The sequence below is a fragment of the Monodelphis domestica genome, chromosome 6, assembly GCF_027887165.1.
Source record: "Monodelphis domestica isolate mMonDom1 chromosome 6, mMonDom1.pri, whole genome shotgun sequence".
Classification (NCBI taxonomy): Eukaryota; Metazoa; Chordata; class Mammalia; order Didelphimorphia; family Didelphidae; genus Monodelphis; species Monodelphis domestica.
This window is the reverse complement of record NC_077232.1, coordinates 108,320,147-108,335,747: the sequence shown is the minus strand read 5'-3', so window position 1 is coordinate 108,335,747 and position 15,601 is coordinate 108,320,147. Positions and strand designations below refer to the sequence as shown.

General features: G+C 35.2%; 1 protein-coding gene across 1 annotated transcript in view; it reads left to right on the top strand.

The window, feature by feature from the left end:
- The window catches only part of DHX15 (DEAH-box helicase 15), a 68,303-nt gene that overhangs the window by 33,929 nt on the left and 18,773 nt on the right, over positions 1–15,601 (top strand). The window contains exons 6-7 of the mRNA XM_001362592.4: positions 2,882–3,049; positions 14,656–14,742. Of these exons, the coding sequence (XP_001362629.1) occupies positions 2,882–3,049; positions 14,656–14,742 (255 nt within the window). The remainder of the gene's footprint in view (positions 1–2,881; positions 3,050–14,655; positions 14,743–15,601) is intronic.

Sequence of the window (15,601 nt, the reverse complement as noted above, 5' to 3'; positions counted from 1 at the left end):
AAAACCTCTTACATTTTCCTGGTAGGAGTTTTGGAATATTTGCCTACTAATAAACCAGTAGGGGGCAATCTACTCAATTTTTTTGAGTTTTTTTAAGTACACTGTTGAGAGTTGATCATTTGCATAGAGCAATTTAACAAAAATAAGTAAATACACTTATTTTAACTATTCTTTAGCTATAATTGGTATGTCATTGGGAAATGTTCTTAAATAAGATTTGCTGATAGTTTTTTGAGGGGAAAGCTGACATTTCCCTGTATTCTCCCATCATTTTAAGAAGAAAAGAAAAAAGAACCAAGGTAATGAAACCATTCTCCCTTATAACACATAAATGCAAAACAAAAGGATAAATATTGAAGATGCCTCATAATATATGCTTCATTCTGCAGCCATTCTTTCATGTATCCTCTTTAATTTGAGAAGGGAAGCATATATTTTCCAAGGATCAGGATCAATTGTTGCATATTTATCTGAATTCTAAGGTTCTTTAGTGTTGCTTTCCTTTTCATTATTGTGGTTTTGTTTTCTTGGTTCTACTGAATTCATTTTCCCTCATTTTAAACTTTTCCACAAATTTTTCAGAATTCTTTATATCCTTTCTTCCTCAAAACACAGTAGTCATAGTTTCATATATTGAATTCAGTTTAGTAAACATCAAGTGCTTACTATATACCAACCTGAAGAAACAAATAAAAGTTCTCACCCTCAGGGAGTTTAGAATCTAATGGAGCATGACTATACACAAAAGAACTGGAAGGAGCTGGGTGAGGGTGAGAGTGCAGCTTGATGGGCTTGCTCAGGTTTTCTTATTCTTGGATTTAAAACCAAGCAGAACAACAAGTTAGCTGGAAAGTTCTGGGCCCTCTATCAAAGTAGGCTTTGGAAAGAGTTTATTGCTTCACCCTCTAACCCTTCAATCAGAAGAGAAAGGAAGCAGAGATTGTTGAGGTGTTGGATATCAAAACTGAATTGGTGATTGATGTTTTAGTTAATGAATTTATCTTGTGGGAAGGCATGATAATTATGGAGTTAAAACCAAACAGAGCAGCTATAGAAAAATTAAACTCTTAAAGGACCCTCATAGAGTTTCTGGGCACATTTCTTTTATAGATGAGGAAACCAAGACCTAACCTGGCTATAACCTAGAAGCAGGATTTGAACATAGATTCTCTGGTTTTTGTGTTTATGAGACCATCTTTTTTCTTCTCTTATACCTTCTTTAAGGTATGCTCTCAGTAGTGGTATTACTGAATCAAAGAATATAAACAACTGGTGAGACCTATTCAAAGCTCTATCCTTAGTGTAGTAGCATATCTTTTAATAGCACTTAGATTTATACCTTCTGAAGGCCATGATCCATGACTATTATAAACACCTTTAATAAATGTAGACATTTCTGTTTTTAGGCCTTGTTTCTGATTACCAGAGGTACTAATGACAAGTCATCTTTTATATCTTTGATTCTATTCATTATTTTTGATTTTATCAACCACTTTTACATGATTTTAATAACTTGGATGAGAAATTGTTTTTCCAGGAAAACTTTTACGAATATATAGTATTCCATTGAGTCAAGTGGCTTTTTGTAATTATTAAATACAGTAAGATCTTCTATCACTAGAGCCTTTTTCAGTCCATTGTTCTGTAATTAATCATTTGCAGAAATCCTGCCTAATAGCTCTTTTCATTATGACATTTTCAGTGTCATTCTCTTAACATAAGAAACGCACAAAGCTTGGTAATTATTGATGTTTTCTCAGCCACCATCTTCTTTGGATAATATGTTTGATTCTCTTCACACAGCCGCCACCACCACATTCCTATTTGAAGATTTAGAAATATCTTTTAATCTGTCTATGCTTTTAAGTTTCAGTTGCCTACAACCTGGGTTACTATCTCACGGTTTTTGGTTTGGTCTAGCTGTTCTTCCCATAATATTAAAAGTTTTGAATAAAAAATTTTGAGGAAGGAGTCAATAATTTTAAAAATATCCTGCTAATTTAGATAATTTAGTAATAGACATGTTAAGTGGGAATTGACCCTAGTTAACTTTCTTAACTGCTAGGTTGTAGATCATTTTAATGCTTTAGTAAAAATTAAATACTTGGGAAATTATTTAAATAGATGTTGCCACTGTAGTAAATCACTAGTAAATTACTGTACATCTGATTATTTGTTTATCTCCCACTTTGGTATTCAATTAATATTTCTTTTAATATATTTCCAATGAAAATCATAATTATAAGGTGCACCCTAATTGAATTTATACAAATATTTGAATTATCTCAGCTTATGATAATTTTTGTTGGGATAAAATTTTAGCAAAATTTTTAATAATACATTTAAACATTTTTTATTCATTGAATTTAGCCTCATTCTTGCCTATTCATGTTGATACTATAAAGGTGTTTGTCCTCATTAGGTACAATAAAGCAAATCTTCCATATAATTGCATTAGTGATACGTGACATTAAAGCTTAATTGGTTTATTTAAAATATCTTGCCCATCAATTTCTTCTAGATTGTGAAAATTGAAAAGGTCATGAGTACAGTTTAATATTCCTGGGTGAGAGATTTCAATTTTAGCACAATTTGTTGAGAAATAATTAGGAAATCTGACATGAAGAAAAAGGAATGTTGAATGCAAATAAGGCCATGTGTTCTTTAAAATATGGAAGCCATAGCTCCTTGGGATTGTTGTGCAAACCGATTGGTGTTCACTGGATTAGTTTAAGTTGCAAAATTGAAAATACAGTATCCATGAAGATAAAAATGTGCTGACATATACAAAATAAACTTTGCATAGAACTTGATTATGGTAAATACTTGAAAAATATTTAAATTCATGTTGGTTTTGTTTACTTTTAAACTTTTTTCATAGGAAATTGATGAAGCCTGTAAGAGAATAAAGCGTGAAGTTGATGATTTAGGTCCAGAGGTTGGTGACATTAAAATCATTCCTTTATATTCCACGCTTCCACCTCAACAACAACAGAGAATTTTTGAACCTCCTCCTCCAAAAAAACAGAATGGAGCAATAGGACGAAAGGTAACAATTAAAGATTTCTTACATTTTATATTCTGTGACATTTAGAATACTATTCAGATCCAGGCATCATAATTATTCCTTTTGTTTATTTTATTTACCATTTTAAGATTCACAAAATGCTTTCTTCACAATAATGCTAGGAAGTAAGAAGCATAAGTCTTAATATCTTCAAGTTCAAAACTGAGGATCAGAAAAGTCCAAAGGGCCTCTAGTAAATATTGGGATTAGATGAGAGATATAGCTGGAGATGTTTTAGAGCAAGCACTTAGTACTAATTAAATTGCATAAGACATTTTTAAGTAAACTGTCAGTTTGTGGAATGAATTCCTAGATTTTTTGTGGTATACTAAACCAAGTGATATGGCAAGTATAATGCTACAGTTATGAATTTGATTTCACATAGAAATTTCAAATTGTTCTTAAGGAAAAAATTAATTGTACTCCCTCAGTTCCACAACTTGTGACTATATTCTAGTAATATTGATTATAAAAGGAATTTTCTTTCTATTTTGGAGAATCCTTGTTACAGTAAAAACTAAGATTCTAGGGAATATACAATTGGCATATGTCTAATTGAAATGAATTGGATTTATTGAGGCATATTTTTTATAAAGTTCCCATCAGTTTCCTTATATTACTTTTGACTGTAATTAAGGCTTTGAATCCCTATTAGCATAGTTAACAACTGAGAATACTATTATAATTCTTTGCTTTTGTGATTGTGTACTCCCCCGCCCCCCCCCCAAGAGCCTCAACAACTTTGAATTAATGTATAACTGACTTAAATAGTCATACATCCTTGAAGTTTACTGATTCATCTACAATTGTATATTGCTCAATAAAAAAGAGAAATGGGCCCTGTGGAATGCTTCTGTAGTTGAAAAGTTTAATGATCTAAGAGCAATATGTATGATAACTTAGTGCTTTCTTGAATGTTGACGACAGCCATCCTGAAATTGTTGACCCCTAAGGGGAACCCTGGGTGCTGAGAAAGTAAACTATTTTAAACTGAAGTGCTATTGATTTTACATGATTAATTTATTTTTTTCAATTTATTGATCTTTTTGTACACACACATATAAATACACACACACATGCATGCACGCGCACACACATATGTTCCCACCTAACTGAACCTGTCTAATATCAAAGAAAAGGTTTCTCTTGGTTTTCTTAGATTAACTTAACCTTTATTTAAGGCAGTGTTTAGCTTTTACTCTGTAATTTGCCTTAGTTAATGTTTAGTAGTTTAATCTCTCAGTTGCCATAAGACTAGGTTTCTATTTTTTTATTTTTCGTTCACAGTCCCACAAAACATAACTGAATCCTAGGTTATCCATTTAAAATCAAACACATATAACAGTGGGTAGATTTTTTAAAACCTATTTTGAGTTGTTGGAATAAGTTTACTTTTTATTATAAGGCAACGTAATATTACAAATATTTAAAGAATAATTTATGGTAATTTTCTTTTTAATCTCCAGACTCACATAATTATTTTATTATTCATTTGTTTAGCTAAAATTATTTAAATTTTTGAATTCATAAAATTATAAATTTAAAATAAGTAAATTTAGAGCTAGAAGAGAAATTGAGAAGACCATAGTATTATATAAGATTTAGATCTAAAATGTACCTGAAAGGCTATCTGGTTTATGTTACACTTGAGGAAACTGAGACGCCAAGAAAAAAAAGTGGAATAACTACATCACAAGCCTGACTTTGTCACTCCCCCTATTCAGTAAATTTCAGTCTTTTCCTTTCACCTCCAGGATCAAATACATAATCCTTTCTTGACATTCCAAGCACTTCATTACCTAAGTACTCATACTTTTTCAATATTTTAAAACCCTACCCAGTCTCCTTATTCTTTGTAATCTAGTGACACTGACTTCCTTCTCTTCCTGCCACAAGATTACTCTTTCTTCTTTATCCGGGCATTTTTACCATGCCCGGAATTTTCTCCTCTTAGGACTGTATTATGACTTGGTAGAGAGACTTTTCTCAGATCTATACTGATTAATTATATATCTAAGCCAACCTCTCTTCCCCCTCCCCCCCAATCCATCCTAATATGAACTGTTATAAGTAATTATCAAAGTTCTTGAGAAGGGAAAAAGTGGAAGGAAGGAAATAAGCATTTATTAAATAGCACTTGCTATATTCTACCCACTGTGCTAAAAGGCACTTAATAAGTAGTATTTTTTTTAATACTCATTAGGATTCCTGAGAGGTAGATACTTTTATTATACTCATTTTAAAGATTAGAAAAACTGGTCTTGTGGATTTGCCTAGGGTCCAGTTAGTGTCTGAAGTTATATTTGTAGTCAAGTTTTTCTGACTCCAGAATTAGGGTTTTTTCCACTGCACCAACTAGTTGCTTCTAAAGTGGTTCACCTTTGGTTCATTGGCTGAGATGCGTATGAGAGAGAATGTTTTAGTCAATGAGATATACAGGTTCTTGTTTACAAAAAAACTAAGAAATTTGAATCATGACTCTTAACTCCTTACTGTCAAAGCATTGTTAAATCATTTTTTTCTGAACCTTTTTGGCTTAGAAAGTGAAGATCAAAAAATAAAGTTCTCTTTAGAAGTTTTGGTCTTAAAAGGACCTGAGTTTGAATCTTACCTACTGTATGACCTTTCTTGTGTCACTTCATATCTCTGACTGTCAGCTTTTCTCTTCTCTGGAATGAAGGGGAGTGAACAGAACATTTAGGATCTTTTTTTTTTTTTTTTAATCTCAAAATCTATGGTTTAAACTTAAGTGCATACCTATTAATACCACCTTTGTTCATACTCTCCATTTTATTTTGTGCACTTTTAATGGATTAGTATTACAACCTTTTAATAGCTACTGATCTCTTAAATCCATTTATACAAGTGTGAAAATACTTTTCCCAAAGCTTAGGCCTTTGTGTACACTGATCTTCATTGGCATTTTTTGACCTCCAAGATAAAATTTAAAATCTTTAGCGTATCTTTTAATGCCCTTCATAGTCATATTCTAGTGAGCATTTCCACTTACTAATAAACCCCATTACTCATTCTTAGGGTTCAGCCAAACTGTTCTCTGTTACTGTTCTCTGAATTCGGCATTCTCTTTTCCCACTTCTTTGCATAGGATGCTTCTTTTCCCTCCAATATCTTGTGACCATTTCCTTCTCAATTTTTCCTCAAGGAATCTTGGCATCAGAGCTATTTAGTCTGACCCTGATCTGGCAGATTCCCCAGACTTGAGTTGGTAGTTGATGGCAGAGCCTCCAAATGGATTTAAGTCAAAGGTCCCTTGACTCCAAATCTAGCTCTCTTTACACTCTCCCATTCCCCTCTTATCCTTCACATAGTTCATAATTCAGGTTAGTTCCCATTGGGAAGAGGTGGGTAGAGTATTTCGCTTTCTTTTTAATTTTGGCTTTCCCCCCAATTACATGTAAAAATAGTTCCCAACATTTTAAGAAGAATTTTGAGTTTTGAATTCTCCCCTCCCCAACCCCCACCAAATGGTAAGCAGTCTCATTGATTTTACATGTGCAATCATGTAAAATATTTTTCCACATTCATTCTTTTGTGGAAGGAAACTTGAACAAAAAAAAATTAAGTGAAAAAGTTGATTTTGGTCTGGATTCAAACTCCCATCAGTTCATTCTGGAAGTAGATGGCATTTTTTTTTTATCATGAATCCTTTGGGATGGTTTTGGTTCATTGTATTGCTGAGAATAGCTATTATTCACAGTTGTCCATTGTAAAGTATTCCTTTCACTTTAAAGTGTTCTTGTTCTGCTCATTGTACTCTGCTTCAGTTCATGTTAAGTTTTCCCAGGTTTTCCTGAGCTCCTCCTGCTTGCCATTTATTATATAGCACAATAGTATTTCATTATAATCATATGCTATAACATACTCGGCCATTCCTCATTTGATGGGTATACCCATCTTCTCCAATATGAATGCTCTTTCATGTGTAATAATGTGCCCCATTCTATTTTTCACTTCCCCTTCTCCCAATGCATTCCTCTTTCTCTTGCCTTAATTTTATTTTTTTAAAAATAATCCTATCATTTGATTCACACCCTCTTTCTCTGTCTATGTATACTTCTAATTGTCCTAATAATGACAAAGTTCTTTGGCCTTGCAGTAATCTACTTCCCATGTAAAGGATGTACGCAGTTTAACCTTTATTGAATGTCTTTTGATTTCTCTTTTCTGTTGCCTTTTTGTGATTCTCTTGAGTCTTGTATTTGAGTCAAATTTTCCCTTTAGCACTGGGATTTTCATCAGGCATGGTTTTTTTTTAAATCAGATATCAATCCTTCTCTCCCCCCCCCCCCCCCCCCCCCCCCCAGAGTCATGTTCAGTTTTGCTGGATAAGAAGTGATTCTTCGTTGAAGTCTCAGCTCGTTTACCTGCTGGAATATCATTTCAGGCCCATCTCTCTAATGTACGAAGCTATTAAGTCTTGCATTATCCTGACTGTGACTCCATAGTATTTTAATTGTCTCTTTTTTTGCTGCTTACAATATTTTTTCCTTGTCCTAGAACTTCTGGAATTTGGCTATAGCAGTGATAGAGAACCTTTTTGGACTTTTTTAGGGGACCTCATGCCATCATCATCCTGCCCACCCCCATTGCGTGTAATGCCCCATCTACTCATGTGTTTGGGGGGTGGGGCCAGGCTCCCAGCACTGGGCCAGGTGTACCCCATGACTCCTGGGGCCTTCGGTATGGCCACACCTGGGGCTGGGCCAAGCTCAGCTGTACTCAGCCCCTGCTAAGGTGAAGAGAGAAGCTAGAATGCCCTACCCCCTGTTTGGGAGGGGCAGGACCATGCTCCCAGCTGGCCAAGCCAGGGGCCTACACATGCCCATGGACTGGTCTCTGTGTGCCATTGGTTCGCCATCACAGGGGTATAATATTCGTGGGAGTTAACCTTTTGGGATCTCTTTCAGGAGAGGATTCATTGCATTTCTATTTTGTCCTCTGGTTCTAGACAATCAGGGTAGTTTTACTTGATGATTTCTTAAAAGATGATGTCCAATTTCTTTTTTTGATCATGACTTTCAGGTAGACCAGTAATTCTAAACTTATTTTTCCAGCTTAGTGGTTTTTTCATGAAATATTTGCCATTTTCTTCTTTTTTTTCATTGTTTTGTTTCTTGATGTCTCATGTAGTCATTAGCTTCCTCTTGCCCAATTCTAATTTTTAAGACATTATTTTCTTGAGTTAGCTTTTTGTACCTCCTTTTCCATTTGGCCAATTCTTCTTTGTAGAAAGTTTTTTGCCTTTGTGAATTTTTGTACCTCTTTTTCCAAAGGGTCAATTCTGTGTCTCAGGAAGTTTTTCTCTTCATTGCATTTTCTTATATCGTTTTCTATTTGGCCAATTTTGTTTTTTTCTTTGGAATCTTGTGCCTCTTATCAATTATCCTGTTCTATTTTTTAAGGTAATAATTTCTTCAGTGTTATTTTGTACCTACTTTACCTACATGTTGATTCTTTTCTCATAATTTTCCTGTATCACTCTCATTTCTTTTCTTAATTTTCCTTCTACCTCTCCTATTTGATTTTTAAACTCCTTTTTGAATGCCTTCATTAATTCTTTTAGGGTTTGAGAACACTTTTAGAGGCTTTGGATGCAGCAGCATTCACTTCATCTATGTTTAATTCTATCCTGTCACCAAAATAATTTTCTAGGTTGAGGGGCTTGTGTGTGTGTGTGTGTGTGTGTGTGTGTGTGTGTGTGTGTGTGTGTGTGTGTGTGTGATTTTTTGCTCTTTTTTCTGCCTTTTTCTTTTCTTTTAATTAAAAAATGTTAATGTTGGGCTCTATATCTATGGGGAACAATGTACAAAGCTTTAGCTTCCTTGTGCAGCTATCTTCAGGCTAGCTCTAGGGTTTTTTGTTCAGTTCTTCCAAAGTGGTATGATCTAAGGAGAGATGTGTTTAATACTCTCCTGGTCTGTGAGTCACCATAAGCACTCTTTCCCCCTTCAAACTGTGACCTGGGTTTTCTGCTCCCCTGTGTACTAGCTGCTCCTCCTCACCCTGAGACCATACCCCTGGACCGTGATCAGGGTCTGTATAGGGGCAATGCAACACCAATCTCACACCCAGAGTCAGGAAAGGGATCTCTATAATCTGAGCATTTTGGCAGGACCCTCTTTTATCGTTTGTGGCCAAGAGCTCTAGAAGCCATTGCTGCTGCTTTAGCTGCCCCTAAAGCCTATTCCTATGGAGGGCCCTGTGTTGGTGTGCTGCTTTAAGCTCTTCTTTCACCCAGGCACATTAGATCTTTAGTGCTAGCCTTCTAAGTTATTTTGGGCTGAACAATTATTTCATCCTGTCTTTTTGTGGGTTATGCTGCTCCAGAATTCATTTTGAGGTGTTACATAATTTTTTAGAGGGTAAATTGATAGGCATTAGATAGGTCTTCTCTGCCAACTTGACTCTATGTGTCCGTCTGTCCCGTGTCCCCATTCCCTGCCCCTTCTGCTACCCAGCATTTCTTAAGGAACTAGTGCTTTTTTTCTCTACTCATTTATTTACACTTTTTACAGGCATATTTCCAATAGAATGTAAATTTCTTAAGAGCAGGAACCACTTTTCATCTTATCTTTGTATGCTCCTATACCTTGCACAGGTATATAATAGGTACCTACCTAATAAATGCTTGCTATAAGCTATCCCTGTAATGCCCATGTTGACTAGTCCCAAAGTTTTTCATCACTGTTGCTTTAAGCCTTGGATCTTGCCCCTTAAATAATCCTTAATCCAGTAACCTGCCTTTGTCCTAAACTGTTGTGAAATGGATTTTGAAAATTCATCATACACTACCTCTAAACTGCAGGCCTTATATTTTTTCCAAGACTTAGAAATAGTTATGACTCTTGAAGATATTCATCAAATGGAAAACACCTGTTAGATTTTTCTCCAGTGTTGATCTTCCTTCTCACTTCCAAGAGTTGATACCATTATGAGACTTATTGGTGAGCCCTAGGGGATCCCCAGCTTCATGGACATGTTGAGCTCCACCACCCAACAATTCTATAGTTATAAAGACCACCTCTTCCTCGTGATAGTCATTAAACCAAATCATTTTAGATATGCAGCATGGAAACTAGTCTTGCAAATCCTTGGCCCTGTCAAATACTGTAATATCAGAAACAGGTATCATTTTATCAGTGGAAATGACATTCAAAAGGTACTAACATCAGCATCCTAAGGACTGAGAATTTTCTTGTGCTTTCTCTCCCTTTACAGTGTGAGCTCCTTACAAGAACTATTCTTTAAAATATTTTTTTTATCTCTAGCATGATTTGTAAATAATTAGCATTCAGTAAAGGCTTTATTTGGTTATATCACTCTGTCGCAACTGCTAAGGCTTATAGGAAAGAGGCAGTAAACTAAGTAACCATTGACCTTCTCATTTAATCCTTTAAAAGACTAGCTAACATTACATTTATTGGTTTCTTAATGGCTCAGGTTACCTGGGCCTTTGTGATACATGCCTACTCACACACTCCATATTCTGGTTGTAATGGTAGCAATGGTAGTATCTAAAAGAAATTTAAAATTACATTTCTGATTGCTCACAGTCTTACAGTAGAGCCAAGTTCTATTCCTTCTATTAAAAAAAAAAATTTTTTTTTAACCTCTACCCTTCCATCTTGCAATCAATACTGTGTGTTGGTTTCAAGACAGAAGAGTGTTGAGGGCTAGGCAAATGGGGGTTAAGTGACTTGCCCAGGGTCACACAGCTGGTAAGTGTCAGGCTAGATTTGACCCCAGAACCTCCTGTCTCTGAGCCTGGCTCTCAGTCTACTCTGCCTGACCCTAAAACCTCCTTCTATCTTTTAAAAAAATTATTCATTTAGAATATTTTTCCGTAGTTACACGATTCATATTCTTTCCCTACCCTTAATCCTCCCGAAGCAAGCAAGCAAGCAATTCCACTGGGTTATACATGTATCTTTGTTCAAAACCCATTTCCATATTATTAATATTTGCAATAGAGTGATCATTTGAAGCCAGCATCCCCAATCATATACCCATATGATCAATCATGTTTTTCTACTCCCACGGTAAAACCTGCTTCTAAAAAAAAGTACTTTTTTTCCTGTACTCTTCTACAAAAGAGTGTGTTGGGTTTTCCTTTAGTGTATGGAAATCACAGGAATCAGTAAGTGGTTGAAACCCTATTTGTACAGAAGCTTCTGTTTTGAAAGCGCATTATACCAATGAACATGTAAGCCTGTTGCATTCCTTCTCCTTTAGCCTGTTTGTGGAATAGGATCTTAGAGATCTCAGCCTACTTTATAGACATTTTGTGAGGAAAACATTTTTTTTCTATCAATATGCTAGATAAACATTTTGTTGTTCTTCAGTGATTTTAAGTCCAACTCTGTGACCCCTTTCGAGGTTTTTCTTGGCAAAGATGCAAGAATGGTTTGCCATTTCCTCCTCCAGTTCATTTATAGATGAAAACTGAGGAAATCAGGATTAAAAATTTTCCCAGTCACATAGCTAATAAGTTTCTGAGCCTGGATTTGAACTCATGAGGATGAATCTTCCTGATCCCAAGCCCAGTGCTTTATCTGTTACTTTGTCTAGCTGCCCACAAGATACTTATCCTCAAATCAGAAGTGATTTCCACAGGACTACATTGCAAGAATGTAGCAGAACAAGAGTTTATGCTTTCTGACCCACCTAGGACCATTTTCGCAGACCAGTTCTATTAATATTTGTATTTTTATGGCTAGAACATGGGTAGGGATCCCCAAGTGAATGGAATCAGGTTATATAAAACTAACACTATTAGGACTGCTTTTGTTTATATTGCGTATTAGGCACTTTTGCTGTGCCACAAACAAAGCACCTCCTATCAGTAATTTGTCTTTATTTACCAAATTCTTATAATACCTATAGTCAATGGTGCTTTTCTCTGGATTGTTGGTTCTTCTATAAGGCTTCTTTCAACCTTTGACCTTATAATAAAATTCATTGCCATCACACTATGTCTTGGTTTCCATGACTGAAAACATAAGGTAGTTTAGTGTCATGGCCAGTTAGCCATGTTTGAACCATTCCCAAGACAAAGTAATACACTAATGGGCATAAATTGAATAACTCCCAGAAACACCTATCCCTCTGAAATCATCCTTTCTTCTTCCCAGTGTGAATTATACCTACAGTCATAATTAAGATTGAACCTAATTTCCTAGCACTGGGAGTGGAAACTATATTTTGCTGTTATATACAACATAAGGCAGCTCACTTATGGGGAAGAGATGGATGTACCTCTTCAGGGTCATTTGCCATAGCTGTTGCCTTCCTGTCCCACTATGACTCAGTTGTACTGTATTCACTATTGTGGCAGAAACAGCTTATATTTTTTAAGGATCTGAGGTCTAATAAAGATCACAAAAATTGTGAATTATATAGTTCATTTCTTGGTTGTGCCCCAGCTCCCTCCATTGTCCCAGGGCTGGAAATAACTTAAGAAGTTATTGGATTACTAAGAGCCAACAAAATTCTGGGTTGGCAGCTAAGGAGAAACAACAGATAGGCAGCAGCATACATCATGGCTAATGTTCCTACTTCTCGATTTTTTGTTATCCATGCCTTGTGTGGTTCACAGACATCTTTCTTCCTTTATATTTCCCCAATTATTACTAAAAGAAGGTCCAAGATACCTGCCTCTAAAATTTGTGTGGAAGATTCCTCTGTGTCATGGTCTTACTGTGCTTACACATAAGTACCTCATCACTGAGAATCCTTTTTTAACTTTGATATTTTTGTTCAGGAAAATATCAGAAGGCTATTTTGCATCTCTGTTTATTCATGTTTATAGTTCTTGAGACAAAATCATAAGAAAATATAGAATGACCTGATATTTTTAGAGCTTGAGATACTTTTCAACCTTCTAAGTCTAAAATCTAAAAATATACATGCCCTATTTCCCCGCATTAACTTACTGACCAAACCTCTTCTTACCTTCCATTTCTTTACTCCTGGTTTATGACATTTCTCTAAAAGTTAATCCCTGGATTAACGTAATGGCAATAGAGAGGCAGTGTGCTATAATGGATAATGAGCTTTTCTTGGAGGCTGGAAGATAGGGCTTCTTATCTTATTCCTGGGCATATCCTGGGTGAGTGACCCAGAGCAAGTTACTTAACTTCTTTGTGTTCTAAGCATCTAAGACTTGTTGGCAGGGAAGGTGCCTATCTGCATTGGTGGAGGAAGCTCCTCACCAGGAGCAGCTGAGAAGTTTTTGATGTTGGTATTCATCATGATGATTATGTTATTTAGTTAAACCTTAAGTGGTGTTCTGCTAAAACAAAGGCAAGGAAATTTGTCATTCTCAGGAGAAAGGTTTGCATTGATCTATTGGTTTTGCTTCTTTTTGTGTTGTGTCAAGCATCTCAAACTTGTCTTGCTGTTGTTTCATTTCTAATTGCTAGGTTTTCTAATAATTTTTCATTGAATAGTTAAATTGGAACACAATTTAGCCCAATTCAGTAAGTATCAAGTAATTGATCCTTACTGTGTGCAGAACACTGTTAAGAAAGTTGCCAAATTTAGAAAAAAGTCCCCTTTTTAAAGAAAATTTATTTTGTTAACTATTTTCCAATTTTATGTAAAAACATTTTAACAAACATTTTTTAATATTTTTTATTCCGTATTCTTTCCACCTACCCAAGCCTTGATACTAATTACATATCACAGAACTTTTATATTGAACTACTATGTAATGAAATACTCCTGATATCAACTTATGACTTCCATGGTCATTTAGAAATTTCAAAATAATTTAAGTTTTTTTTAACACATTTGTAAAAAATATCCAGGTATTTGATTCAGATTATTAACTATTTGAATTATTGGTACCACTGATAGGGGCAAGTCAGAATAATTTATGCTCAAAGTGTAAAGTTGTTTAGCAGTAAGAATTTTCACTTGTGGCATTAAGTACAAGTAAAACTGCACTAGGATCTTGCAGGATTTTTTTTGTTCATATTGCTCTGAAGATGTAATATGGTACAGTGAAAAAAGTGACTAATTTGACCCTGTCACTTAACCATTTGGTGACTTTTGAACCAAGTCAAATATCTTTGATGAGGTCTATTCCTTTCCAGTCTTAATCTATGATTCTAGGAAAAGAGTTACCTGGAGGAAAAAGTTGCTATTTTAGTACGAATTCAATAAATGTGTGTGTGTGTGTGTGTGTGTGTGTGTGTGTGTGTGTGTGTGTGTGTGTGTGTGTGTGTGTGTGTGTGTATTAATCAACTAACCAGCAACTTTCAGGTTTGTTGTATTTTTTTGTTACTTGCTCATCATCAACATGAACTTAAAATTTGATTATGTTTTTTAAGTACTCAGATTTTGTAGGAAAACCTACAACTAAGATTTCAGTAGGCCAGGTTGTATTTAGTTTGATTAAGAAAAGAGTTGGATTAGACAAAGAGAATGATTTCTTTAACTTGTGTAATTGCTAGAAAAGAATTGTTATTTGCTATAATTTATTGTGCTTTATAACTAATTTGTTTCTATCATACTACAGTTATTTAATTTTGCATTACATGTGGTATGTTTATCTTATTCAACAGGTAGTTGTATCTACCAATATTGCAGAGACATCACTAACAATAGATGGTGTTGTATTTGTCATTGACCCTGGATTTGCGAAACAAAAGGTAAATGCTTTGACTACTTATATAAAATAACTTTCGCTTTCTACAAATAGCTTTTTTGCATATTCATATAACACTTGAATTGAGCTCAGAAAATGGAATTTTTTCATGTGCTACTTGAATAAAAGGCATAAAAATAGAAATAAGGAACTTTGTTATGAGAGTTTACAAGTATCTGTCTAACCATTTTCTTAAATCAAGGAGGACTCTTTAGAAACCTTTGTAACTAGATTGTATTTTCTTTTTGTTTGTTTTAAGTGAGTTTGACCATAGTAAATGTTAAAAATGATACAGGTTGGGGGCATGTGGATTGAGAACTATGCCGTGAGATGGGAGGTCCTGAGTGCAGATTTGACCTCAGATACTTCCTAGCTATGTGACCCCAGGCAAGCCACTTAACTCCCACTGCTTAGCCCTTAACTCTTTTTTTTTTTTTGCCTTGGAACCAATACATAGTATTGATTGGAAGATGGATGATAAGGGTTTACTCTAAAGTCCATTCATTGAGTCTTTTGACTGAAATCTGTTGTCAAATTCCCTCCTCCTTCCCCCACCCCCTAATCCCCTCATAGTTATTTTTCCAGCTAGAAAATTATATTAAATATCTAGAATATTTTCATAGCCAGAATGGCTGCTTCAGTGTACAGGTTACATTGGTTGTCCATTAGAATAACTTTAGGGGGAGAATTTAATACTTTTTTTTAATTTTAAACCCTTACCTTCCGTCTTGGAGTCAATACTGTGTATTGGCTCCAAGGCAGAAGAGTGATAAGGGCTAGGCAATGGGGGTCAAGTGACTTGCCCAGGGTCACACAGCTGGGAAGTGTCTGAGGCCAGATTTGAACCTAGGACCTCCCGTCTC